The sequence below is a fragment of the Dama dama genome, chromosome 18, assembly GCF_033118175.1.
Source record: "Dama dama isolate Ldn47 chromosome 18, ASM3311817v1, whole genome shotgun sequence".
Taxonomy (NCBI): Eukaryota; Metazoa; Chordata; class Mammalia; order Artiodactyla; family Cervidae; genus Dama; species Dama dama.
In genome coordinates, this window is record NC_083698.1 from 18,141,096 (window position 1) to 18,154,024 (window position 12,929).

Below are 12,929 nucleotides of genomic sequence, written 5' to 3' on the forward strand. Positions count from 1 at the left end.
TGTCATTTAGGATCTCTGTTGCCTTGTTGATTTTCTTCCTGAGAGATCTATCCATTGATGTCAGTGGGGTGTTAAAAGTCTCCTAATATTATTGTATTCCCATCAGTTTGTCTGTTTATGTCTTATTATTTATGTATTTAGATGCTTCTATAGTGGGTACATGTATGCCTCTTCTTGAATTGATCTTTCTATCATTGGGTAGTCTCCTTTGTCTTTCTTTATGGCCTTTGTTTTAAAGTCTGTTTTGTCTGATATGAATATCATTTCCATTTGCATGAAACACCTTTTTCTATCCCCTTGCTTTCAATGTATACATTTTCTTCCCTAAAGAGAATCTCTTGTAAGTGGCATATTATAGGTTTTTGTTTTATTATCCAGTCTGCCACTCTGTGTCTTGATTGGAGCATTTAGTCCATTTACCTTCAAAGTATTTATTGATAATTATTTATTGCCATTTTAAACCTTGTTTTCCAGTTGATTCCTCTGTATTTCTTCTTTGTCCCTGTCTTCTTTTTGTTTTTCTCTTGTGCTTTGATGGTTTTCTTTTCTGTTATGCTGTGGTTCCTTTCTTTTTTATTTTTGTGAAGTTACTGTATGTTTTTGATTTGTGATTATCCTGGTTTTCAAGTATATTAACCCATAGCACTTGCTTTCACCTGGTAGTCATATAAACTCAAATATATTCTAAAAGGTCTACATTTTTCTTACTTCCCTCCCTACATTTTATGATGTCCTATTTTACATCTTAATTTTTATCCTTTTGCTGTTCATTGTAATTATAATTGCTTTCACAGAATTTTTTTCATTGTTTTTTATTGTTAATATTTGTACTGGCTTATTTAAGTAATATTCAATTTTTTTACTTATTTATCTTCAGTTATTTGCCTTTCATGTAGATTCTTGCTTCTTTTCTGTGTAGTGAAGACCTTTAGATATTTCTTTTAGGATTGATTTAGTATTCACAGAGCTAACTAACCTCTGCTGCTGCTGCTGCTAAGTCACTTCAGTTGTGTCCGACTTTGTGCGACCCCATAGATGGCAGCCCACCAGGCTCCCCCGTCCCTGGGATTCTCCAGGCAAGAACACTGGAGTGGGCTGCCATTTCCTTCTCTAGTGCATGAAAGTGAAAAGTGAAAGTGAAGTTGCTCAGTTGTGTCCAACTCTTAGCGACCCCATGGATTGCAGCCCACCAGGCTCCTCCATCCATGGGATTTTCCAGGCAAGAGTACTGGAGTGGGGTGCCATTGCCTTCTCTGAATTAATCTCTAGGGTAGCTCAAATGATAAAGAATCTGCCTGCAATATGGGAGGTGGTGGTGGTGGGTGGTTTAGTCGCTAAGTCATGTCCGACTCTTGCGACCCCATGGACTGTAGCCTGCCAGGCTCCTCTGTTTTGGATTTTCCAGGCAAGAATACTGGAGTGGATTGCCATTTCCTTCTCCAGGGGATCTTCCCAACCCAGGAATTGAACCCAGGTCTCCTGCATTGCAGGTACATTTCTTTACCGACTGAGCTGTGAGGGAACCCAGGTTCAATCCTTGGGTTGAGAAGATCCCCTGGAAAAGGGCATGGCAACCCTCTCCAGTATTCTTGTTTGGAGAATTCCATGGACAGAGGAGCCTGGCAGGCTACAGTCCATGGAGTCACAAAGAGTCAGACACGACTGAGTATCTAATACACATAGCATTCATATATTCCTTTAGTTTTTGCTTATCTGAGAATTTTTTTTTACTTATTATTGTTTCATTTTTTGACTGTGGTGGGTCTTCATTGCTGTGTGGGCTTTTCTCTAGTTGTGGCGAGCAGGAGCTACTCTAGTTACGGTGCATGAGCTTCTCATTTCAGTGGCTTCTTGTTGCAGAGCACAGAATCTAGGGTGCAAGGGCTTCAGTAGTTGTGGCTCCCAGGCTCTGGAGCACAGGCTCAGTAGTTGTGGCACATGCGCTTAGTTGCTGTGTGGGGTCCTCCCCAACCAGGGATTGAACCCATGTCTCCTGCATTGGCAGGTGGATTCTTTACCACGGAGCTACCATCTGAGAAATTCTTTATCTCTTCTATTCCAAATGATATAATCTTGCTGGGTAGAATATTCTAGGTTGCATGTTTTTCCCTTTTATAAATATGAAAATTTGCTCAGTCGTGTCTGATTCTTTGTGACCACATGGACTGAGTCCATGGAATTCTTCAGGCCAGAATACTGGACTGGGTAGCCTTTTCCTTCTCCAGGGGATCTTCCCAACCCAGGGATTGAACTCAGGTCTCCTGCATTCCAGACAGATTCTTTACCAGCTGAGTCGTAGCTGATAGCCTTATATGAATTCCCTTGTAACTTACTGTTTTTCTCTTTCTGCCTTAGTAATCCTCTCTTTAACTTTGCCATTTTAATTATGATATGTTTTGGAGTAGATCTTGTTAGATATGTTTTGGATTCATCTTGTGAAGGACCCTCTGTGCTTGCTGTACCTGGATATCTGCTTCCTTCTTTAGGTTTGGAAAGTTTTCAGCCATAATTTCTTCAAATATGTTTTTGATCCCATTTTCTCTTTTTTTCTCCTTCTGGGAGGCCTGTTATGTATAGATTGACATGCTTTGTATTATCCCATAGGTTTCATATATTACTTTCACTATTTTAATTTGACTTTCTGTCTCCTGTTCTGATTGGGTGATTTCTTTTATTCTGTCTTCCAGATCACTTATGGATTCTGCTACATTGTGTGCTATTTATAGCCTTTAGCTCAGTTTTCACCTTGAAAATTGAATTGTCTGATTTTTATTAGCTCTTCTTTGTGGTTTTCTGGTTTCTTGTTACACTGGTATACATTTCTGTTGCTAGTCTTTCTTAATTCCTTTTGCATTTTTATTACCTCCTTTTTGAAATTGAGGTCTGGTAGACTGGTTGGTGTATATCATTGTTCATTCAGAGGGAGTCTCTTGTTTTGTTCTGTTTTGTTTTGTTTTGTTTTTAATTGGCTGTAGTTCCTTTGCTTTTTCATTCTACTTGTATTTCTCAAAGATTGAAGGCAGGAGGAGAAGGGGATGACAGAGGATGAGATGGTTGGATGGCATTACTGACCTAATGGACATGGGTTTGAGCAAACTCTGGGAGATGGTGAAGTGAGTCAGACATGACTAAGCAACTGAACAACAATATTTCTCTGATTCTATGATTTAGGAGAAACAGTTATCTACTGTGGTTTTAAAGGGCTGTTTTATATGTGAGTGACTATGTAGACTGTTTGAGTCCAGTATTGTTGATGCCAGGTTGTTTCTGGTATGGATGCTTGCCGAGTCTTTCTTCAGGGTATGCTGGCCCCTGTCTCCTTGATAGGGGATTTGTTTGGTGTTTTGGTGAATAAAGCCTACACTGGATGTCGGGCAGGCCTTGCTCTGCCGGGTTGTCACAGCCTTTTGCGGGATAGGGTCTGCTCCCCAGTTGTTGGAGTACCAGCCCCCAGACCCAGTTCTAACCTGTGGTGTGGGATAGGTGGGACTGGAGTGTTTCCTCTACAAGAGGAGCCACTGCCTGTCATCTGGTTTGTGCATCCACAGAAATCACTGTTGCTGCTATTCCTGCAGCACTGGGGGGCCACCTCCACTGCAGGAGTGCTGGAAATCAGTTCAGAATTCAGCCCCACCTCCATGTGAGTGCCTGTGAAGTTCACAAAATCCATGGTATGGGCCCCATGCCCTGCTGTGAGCACAGTGAGAATGAGGTGCGGGTAGACCCACAGTTCTCCTTTGCTGAGTGGACAGTGGGGCTCCTGTGATGGATCTGCCCTCCATCCTGCACACACTCCTCAGTCGTGATCTGGGCCACACTCCAAGAACATTAGTCTGTCTCTCCACAAACAAACTGATACTGTTCCCTAAGTCTGCCTGCTAAAGCCCAAGTTTCAGCACCTGGTCACTGCACACACCAGCAGGTGCATGTCTCCAGCTGGGACGTGCAGCGAGGTGGCCAGGACTGATTCTGCTGGTCTTTCTCTACTCTGAGGGCCACAGGCCAGCTCGCACTCTCCTCTCCAGCCTCTGATGCTCCCTGATGTGTGCTTTAGCACATTTCCCAGGTAGTGAAGGAGGTTCCCAGGGGTGCAGGTTCTGTTCTGATTCCTCCTTTTCTCTCTTTTCCCTTCATTGTACACATAGGGATCTTTCTTGCAGCTTTGATTGTATAAGATCTTCTGCAAGCTTTCAACAGGTATTCTGTGAGAATTGTTGCACATGTAGGTATATTTTTATGTATTTGTTAGAGCAGGTCAAGGCTTCCCTGGTGGCTCAGACAGTAAAGAATCTGCCTGCAATGCAGGAGACCTGAGTTCGATCCATGGGTTGGGAAGATCCCCTGGCGGAGGGCATGGCAACCCACTTCAGTATTCTTGCCTGGAGAATCCCAATGGACAGAGGAGCCTGGTGGGCTACAGTCCATGGGGTCACAAAGAGTCGGACACAACTGAGCAACTCACGCACACAAACACACACACATACAGAGCAGGTGAGCTCCACATCCCTCTACTCCGCCATCTTGATCTCCTCCACCAAAATCCTTTTAATATTATATTATGTAAAATGCCTTTTAAATCTATGTTACATTCAACTTCTCATCATATTGTGAAGGATACACAAAATGCTGTCACATGTTATTGAAGAGGTCACTTCTTCCACAATGGCCAATTTCAGTATCAATGGTTATTTATTATATTAATAAATAAAAATATGCTACATATAAGTATTTTCCAGCTTGTATAAAGAACTCATTTATTGCTGAATAATTTCCAGTCATAAAACAGTGCATGTATGACTGGAAATTTTAATGAGTCAGTCACTAATTTTTATACAACCTAGAAATTTTTTAGCTGTGGAACTGTAATTTTACTGGTGAGCTTGTTACCTCAAACATTTTTAGACATTATTTTTGCCTCATTTTTGCTTGATGAAATTTAATCTTGTATGTGTATGTTTAGGACAGAAAAAAATCAAACAACATAAATTTAGAAATGTCTCTTCTCCTTGAATACTTGTGGGAAAAGTAAAAGTTCGTATGTATTATCTTTAAATATTAACACATTTAGCATTTTTGTAATGTTACATTTAGCAAATAATAGATGATTTATGCAAAAAATACTTTTTGAAGAGCCTCTTAAAATGTTATATCTTAATATAATCTTTTAATTCATATACATTGGATTTGTGCTGTTCTCATTTGAGAATATATTGCCCCATTATAGAATTTGATTTCTAGTGTACACTTCTAAGCTTATTTCCTAGATATTAGAAGTCTACCAGAGAAGGAAAATTTATTATCTTTAAGATCATTAAAAAAAAATCATAAGTTCTGCAGAGGTTATCAAACATATGCCTAATACAAAAACTCATCTGTCAGAGAAGAAAAGAATATGATTAAAATTTCTAGGCCCAGCAGTTTAGCAATCTGTTAAATACCTAAAAATTCAAAGTTATGCTTTTTTTTTCATGTTTATGGGAAGATATAAGCTTATAGAATTAAGTTTATGCTCATTAAGTGTCTGCCGTAACTCACACTTACCATCCATCATTCATTTTCCTTTTTTTAATTCAATGTTGCCAGACTCTTACACTTACTGTTTTCCCTTTCCTTTAAATATGCCCTCCCCAAATAGCTGACCAATCCTTAGGGCCTTTCTTCCCAGGTCACAGAAATTCTCTCTTGATCTCAAATCATACATGGGAAATCCAAAGCCTTATTTTAATTATCCCATTTCCATGCTATCAAAAAACACCACAAGGAAGTTAAAGGTAACAGGAGAAACTAAAAATTTAGAAGGGCAAACCTACTTAACTAGATCTCCAGAATCACAAATGGAAAGATATGATTGCTAATAAATGATATAAATGAGATATGAAATTTATATATACTCATACATGAAATTAGAAATTTATTACCATCCCTTTGGGGCTTCCCAGGTGGCACAGGGGTAAAGAATTCACCTGCCAATGCAGGAGACACAGGTTCAGTCCCTGGGTCAGGAAGATCCCCTGGAGTAGCAAATGGCAACCCTCTCCAGTATTCCTACCTGGAAAATTCCATGGACAGAGCCTGGAGGGCTACAGTTCATGGGGTAGTAAAGAGTCGGACATGACTGAGCACTCATTATCCTTTTATATATGTATTATACTTGCTAATAACATAAAGCTCATGATTTTGTAATATTAGATAATGTTACAATATTAGATAATATTACAATATTAGACAATATTTACTTATCTTTTGTTGAATCACTAAGTAGAAAGAAAAGGTAAAAATTTATAAAACAGCTCCATCTTATTTAGCAACATTTATGTTTGAGTTAGGTTCATGAAGAACTTCCCAGGTTACTGTAATTTTACAGTGTAGCCCTAGACTTTCTAATTAAATATGCCACTTCTATCATAAGAAAAAACCTCTTTTGCTTTTTACTGTAAATCTAATTAAGCATTTCTTGTAAGTTCATTTCAGTATCTTTATCACGGCCCACTAAAGTTGGGATTCAGTTGTAAAATGGTAGACTAATTGCCTTTTGTATTAAATGAAATAAGAATCTCAAATGTGCAACGTCAGGAAATTTAATTGTGGTCTTCAATTGCTTATTCAATGCGTTGGAAAACTGAATGCCAGAAGTACAGAAAAAAGGGCAAAGGTTGTTAAATGTAGCACATCACACACATTTTGCACTTTACTTAATGATCCAAGTGTTTATTGCCATGAAGTAAATGCACCATTTAAAGAATTATGGTGGAATTGTAAAACGTTAAAAACTCTAATTAATTTTAGTCTGAAGCATGCAGCATGCTCATTTTTGCCTAAAACATTTTCATTATCATCAGTATTTTTTCAGTTATTAAGATAAATTTTTCCCATTGTGCAGCACTAGCATATTTTCAGTATTAAAAGCACAATCTTAAATGCTGTTAAGAGTTACATCTGGTATGTTTTAAGTGAGTAAAAGAGTAATTTTTTACCACAGATTACAGAGTATGTTATATATTGCTTTTCTGTACTTACTCTACAATTAACAGGTTAAGTGTGCCTTCATATTTTTTACTGGAAGCTGCATATATACTGCAGTTTTGAAAGGATCATAGTTAAAGCATACAGATAATTTCAACTATTAATTTGGATCTGATTACAGAAACTCTCTGATTAAAGGAATATTTAAAATCTAAAGAAAATATCATAAGAAAATAGAAATATTTTAGTGCTTAGTTGTACTTTCTCACTTTATTTTACTGTTCCCACCATATGTCTTTGTCTGCTGCTATAAAATGAAAACAGCTGACATTATTCTCTTTGAAAACAGTCTCCCATTATGCTTCCTTATTTCTGGAAATAAAGCTTATATTTTCTGACTGTGAAAGTAATCTGTACTCAGAGTACAAATGTAAGAAAAATGCCTGGAAGCACAGACAAGAAAATAAAAAATTAATAGCATCATCATAATAAACAGTTGAGGTACTTAAGAAAGGAATTTTAAGTACAAAAATGGAAAGCATAAGCAATTTATTTTAGCTGTATATTTTCAACATAAAGGCTAAAAACCTTGAATTTTCTTTTACATAAAATCTTTGTGAATAAATCACCCTTACTTTGAATTTAGAAAACTTTCATCAAGTATTCATTCTATTTTGTTTTTTTAGATCTTTTTTTTATTTTAAAATAATTTTAGACTTACCAAAACTTGGGGGTTTCCCTGGTGGCTCAGACGGTAAAGCATCTGCCCACAATGTGGGAGACCTGGGTTTGATCCCTGGGTTGGGAAGATCCCCTGGAGAAGAAAATGGCAACCCACTCCAGTGTTTTTGCCTGGAGAATACCATGGACGGAGTACCCTAGTAGGCTACAGTCCACGGGGTGGCAAAGAGCTGGACACAACTGAGAGACTTCACTTTCACTTTGAAAAGTTGCAGAAATAGCACAGATAACTCCCATTTGCCCTTCATCCAGCTTCCTCTAGTGTTATTATCTTCTATTGTTCAGTTCTTTTATAGAGTGTTTATCTGATGTTTTCTTATTAGATTGAGGTTCATGCATTGCTGGGAAGGATACCACAAATCAGAATTAACATGCCCTTTGTAAAGCATCTTACCAAAGTGTTGATGTTAATATGCATTACTGATAATGTTAACCCTAATCATTTGGTTAAGGTAGTGTTTGACAGATTTCTCTACTCTAAAGGTATTCATAAAGTCATCTTTAAAGGTAAAATGAAATAATGGGGAAAGTTTGTCCCTTTGTATAATCCAACCTTTAAAAGAAATCATTTAAAACTTGACAGTCTGTAGGGTAAATACAGAGTCATCTGTATTCATAGACTGTAAGTTTGAGTCTAGATACTATCTGAGCATTAAGAAATCCAGCTGCTAAAATAATTGCTCTTTGTTTGGAGTTGGTTACCTCAAGAGAAAGGAAAAGTGGGATGGATAGGTTTTATTGACATTAATTCTTTCAACTATTTTGAGAACAAAGTCAAATTTGTAAATAAAGGGAAATAAAAGGCCACCTCTTCCAAATTGATGCTGCAAGCTGAGTAGTATTTAAACAGACTCTTTTGGGTTTTATGGGATCTAGTTTAGATGAAAAATGGCACTGTTCTTTCTTATTTCTCTGTTTGAATAACTTGTTTAGTCTCATGTTGCCACCTGGAGCATGAGTCCATAATTACATGGTCCATGTATGCCTAGAAATCGTCATTCTCCTCACTCCAACAATGCTGTCAGTGTACAAAGATCAGGGAGGTCAAGGAATCACATGTAATGATTTGGCATTATGAGTGTTACTGTTACGTGTGTGTATTCCTGAAATTCCACAAGTAACAGCAGATCTGCAAGGTTGCTATAATCAACATGTTTTCTGGAGTATAAATTAACAGGCTTAAACATTAAGAGGTAAACTTCTCTACTTCCCAGAAGCCCCAAAGGGTACATTTTCTTGTTGGCTGCTTCAGAACACTTCATGAAACAAATGTCAAACTTGTCAGGGCTGTCACTAAGAAAATGATCCTTGTAGCAAGGGTCTTCTTTCACTGGGAAACAAACAGATGTCTTATCTTAGAAAAGAGTGACAAAACCTGCCATCTGTCAGAAGAAATTTTTGCCAGCCTTTATTAATCCAGTAGTGAAGAAATACTTTGGTAAAAGAGCTTCCTTTCTTTGTAGTTTCATTCATTATGCAGTCATTTGTGAATGATACTTGATTTGCTGCCTGAACTATTTTAATGATTTTATTAATCTTGAACTGTTTATAAAGTTCTTATAAAAACTGACAATGTAACGTTAGAAATACAAGTTAGCACTTCTGAAAAAAAAGACAACTTCTAAAATCCTTTCTGGAGCTTTATTATATCTTATTCTGATGTTTTATTTATAGTGATTAAAGTCTATTGCTACTATTTTTATTATTTTGGTGATACTATATCACAGCAGTTATGTTGTGTGGGACTCTTATCAGTGAGACTAAATGCCTTCTCTACACTTCCCTAATCCTTTTCTATATCCAGATTACAGCTATTTTTATGCAAAGGAAGAAGAGATTGTATCTTGCTAACTTACACAAATAGTTTAAAGGCATAGAAAGGCAAGATATTTTAAGACATACTCTCATCATAAGAAACTTTCATAACTGTCCTGAATAGGAGGTACTATTAGAATAGACATGCATTTATTAGCTATACTTTATTACTAAGAAAAATTCAAAAAAAAAAAAAAAAGAAAAATTCAACAAAAAGACTGACCTTATATAAAGAATGTTAGTTAATTATGGAAGAAATATTATAAATACTTCTGAGTTCTCAGGGAAAAATAGGTAACCACACTTGTTAAACCAGTAAGTCATATTGCTGTGAGGACTTACTAGACTGTTCACATGATAAAAGCTCCATTTTTTTTTTTCCCAAAAATTAAAGACTATGAATTTAGTAAAGGCAATTTTGGCTAATGTTGCTTCAAACATTTTTGCTTATTCCTGTTCTCAATACTGTTTTAGTAAACTCAGAAGTGTAACCACTGGATAAGGAGGGATATTTTGCTTTTCCAAAGCACACACCTCTTATTCATTCTTTATCCTAGTATTTAAAATAGTTCAGGAAACATTTATTGAACTCCACCTAGATATAAATATGCCCTGTTAGATGGTAAGAATATAAGATAAAAAAGATAAAACCTTGCCTTGAGCAACATATAGACACGCATTCTGTCCTACCTAATAAAATCTTGCCACCTTTACCTGCTGATGTAATACTTTCTGTCAGTGTTTCACCTGAAGAAGACAGCAGAAAATATGGAATAGGATTTGGTTTTTATTAGGTTGAAATTGAAATATAATTTCTGTTTGAGTTAAAGTGGAAACTCTGCGTGTGTGCCAAGTTGCTTCAGTGTTTGGACTTTGTGACCCTGTGGACTGTAGCCTGCCAGGCTCTTCAGTTGATGGGATTCTCCAGGCAAGAATACTGGAGTGGGTTACCATGCCCTCCTCCAGGGAATCTTCCCAACCCAGGGATCAAATCCGCAGTTTCTGTGGCTCCTGCATTGCAGGCAGATTCTTTACTACTGGGACGCCAGCCACCGGGGAAGCCCAAAAAAGACCTGTTCATTAACAGATTTTCAAAAGTCAATTCAACATTATATCTCTATTCAGTAGAGAAAATTTGAAAAACAAAAACAAAAACACTCAGTGGTTGTTATACTTAGAAAAATATAATAAAATTACATCACCTAAATTGATATTCAGAACCCCATCCTCTGTATCCAACATATCTATAATTATTCAGGCTGACTGATAATATTGATAACTTTTCTACTTTCCTGGTATTGACAAAGGCTAAATCACAGTTGCTGTTGAAGTTTAGAGACAGTGTCTATAAAGGAGGCTTTCTCCACCTTAATATTTGTGGGCAAGGATGTGGTTTTTCATGGACAACATATATAGATGTATATATATATATATACACACACCTTGATTTGCATTTACTTAATAAAGTCAGTTTACTAACCAAAGCTCAGTAATTGTTTAATTTAATTGAATTTGGTTTTATAAGAAGGTAAAGAGGTACAGGGTTATATGTTTGGTGATACTGATATTATTACTGTTGTCCAGAGATGCTTAAGAAATTAAGATACTCATACTTTAACTCGTAAAGGGTTAGACAATGCTTTTTACTTCAGTTAATAAAAATGAAAGGCCTTTCAGAAATACTCGGAAAGCAAGACTGCTTTGTACTTTGGTGTTGTTGAAAGAACATAGATGATGAGATGGATTATAAAATGTAAGATGACATATTTTTCCAGATTCTCATTTATTTATACTTTGGAGGTCACCGTTTAATATTGAACAAAAGATGTATTTCATTCCTATGGAAGCAGACATTATGATGTCACTTTATTTATTCACCATGTTCCACAGGAGCCTGCTATGAATTATGAAGCCACCACTCAGAATCGAAACTGTAGAAGATGTAAGCATTCTATTGCCTGACGTGTCCATTTTAGAGTTTCCTATTTTAGAGCTGACTGATTTCAGATAACATATGGTGGTACAAGTAATTGGAAAATTGGCAGACCTGTCAAGAAAGTATGCTGGATGAGACAAAAATGCCAATATACATAAAGTGTCTCAAAAGTTAAATTTACTATTTTTTGATCAAATAGTGAAGTAAAAATATCTGATTGACCCCTAAAAAGGATACTTTTTAGTGGCAAGTGTTTTCAAAAGTAATTTTTAGGTCATTGATAAAATAAGTTGCTTTTAAAAATATATAGAAAAATTTAGTCAACATATAGTATAAAACAGCATCCACTGTAAATATTTAAATGTTACATACCCATTTTGTTTATAGCCTTTTCCCTAGTATTACTGAAATCATGATAGTTAATTCTTCAGAGAAATGAAGTTAAAGTGTATGAAGTATAGGTGATTAAATGCTCTAAAGTTTGTATTTTAATGTTTTCTCAAATTTATTTCACAGGAAGATGAAAATGAAGCTGAAAGAAAAAATATATCTCAGGAGCTCAGCATGGAACAGAAAAATTCAAAGAAATAAAGGATTTTCTGTAGTGTTTTGAGAAGTTTGCAACTTATGTAGTAGCAGATAAAATTTCTAAGTGTAAAATGTTAAACTGTAAAATCTAATTTGCAAAATGTTCTCAATAAAGTCGTTGAAAATGAAATGGGAGCTTACGTTTGGAATTTGTATGCTTTTTAGAGCAATTTAAGCATTTATATAAAAGTTAGACCTTTAAAATATTTTTTTTAATTCCCTACTGAAATTTGAGAATAGAGACAGAATTTTCTCTTATCTGTAACCCAAGTGTTATCACATGTCAATGACCTAAAAAAACCTCTGAAAGTCTTTTTTTTCACTTGCAAATCTGTGTTGTCTTCTTCAGGAACTTTAATAGAATTCCAATTATTAATATAAAGAAATCCAACGTAGTTCAAAAATGAACAGGAAATGTTTTCATGTAAAAACTCTGAAAACCAGCAAGTGCCACAGGATGAAATATCGTTTTCTGATTTCATCAACTTATATATCACATAATACTCTAGGATTGCAGGTAAAAGCTGAAAAGAAATGGTAATTTAACATTCTCTGTGACAGAAGTAGTACCATGATTTTGAATTCATGTGATATTTACTAAGGACCTAGTATGTCCTAGGCCCTACACATTTTTTCTGGACATTTGTTCCCTACTTGTGTTTCTTTGGCTTAGGAGTTTTCTAAAATTCCTTTGATTCCTATCTTTATCAGAGTTCTCAGTAACCAGACATTTTACTTTTCCTGATTCTAATTCCTAAGCTATCATCTGCCAACCTCAGCAGGAGGAACGAATCTACTTGCTATTTGCAGAGCCAAATGTTTTTGGCAGATGCCTTTGTTTGATTATTTAAAGCAGAGTTTCTTAAAATGAGAAGCAAAACTTTGG

The 12,929-nt window shown here is 36.1% G+C and overlaps 1 protein-coding gene across 2 annotated transcripts in view; it reads left to right on the top strand.

Moving 5' to 3' along the window:
• The window catches only part of PHF14 (PHD finger protein 14), a 203,823-nt gene extending 191,650 nt beyond the window's left edge, over window positions 1-12,173 (top strand). Inside the window, exons 18-19 of one of the 2 annotated variants that reach the window (XM_061164984.1) lie at window positions 11,410-11,461; window positions 11,972-12,173. In XM_061164984.1, the coding sequence (XP_061020967.1) occupies window positions 11,410-11,461; window positions 11,972-11,973 (54 nt within the window). In that variant the 3' untranslated portion in view covers window positions 11,974-12,173. The remainder of the gene's footprint in view (window positions 1-11,409; window positions 11,462-11,971) is intronic. The other variant, XM_061164983.1, reaches the window with a different exon arrangement.
• The last annotated feature ends 756 nt before the right edge of the window (window positions 12,174-12,929 follow it).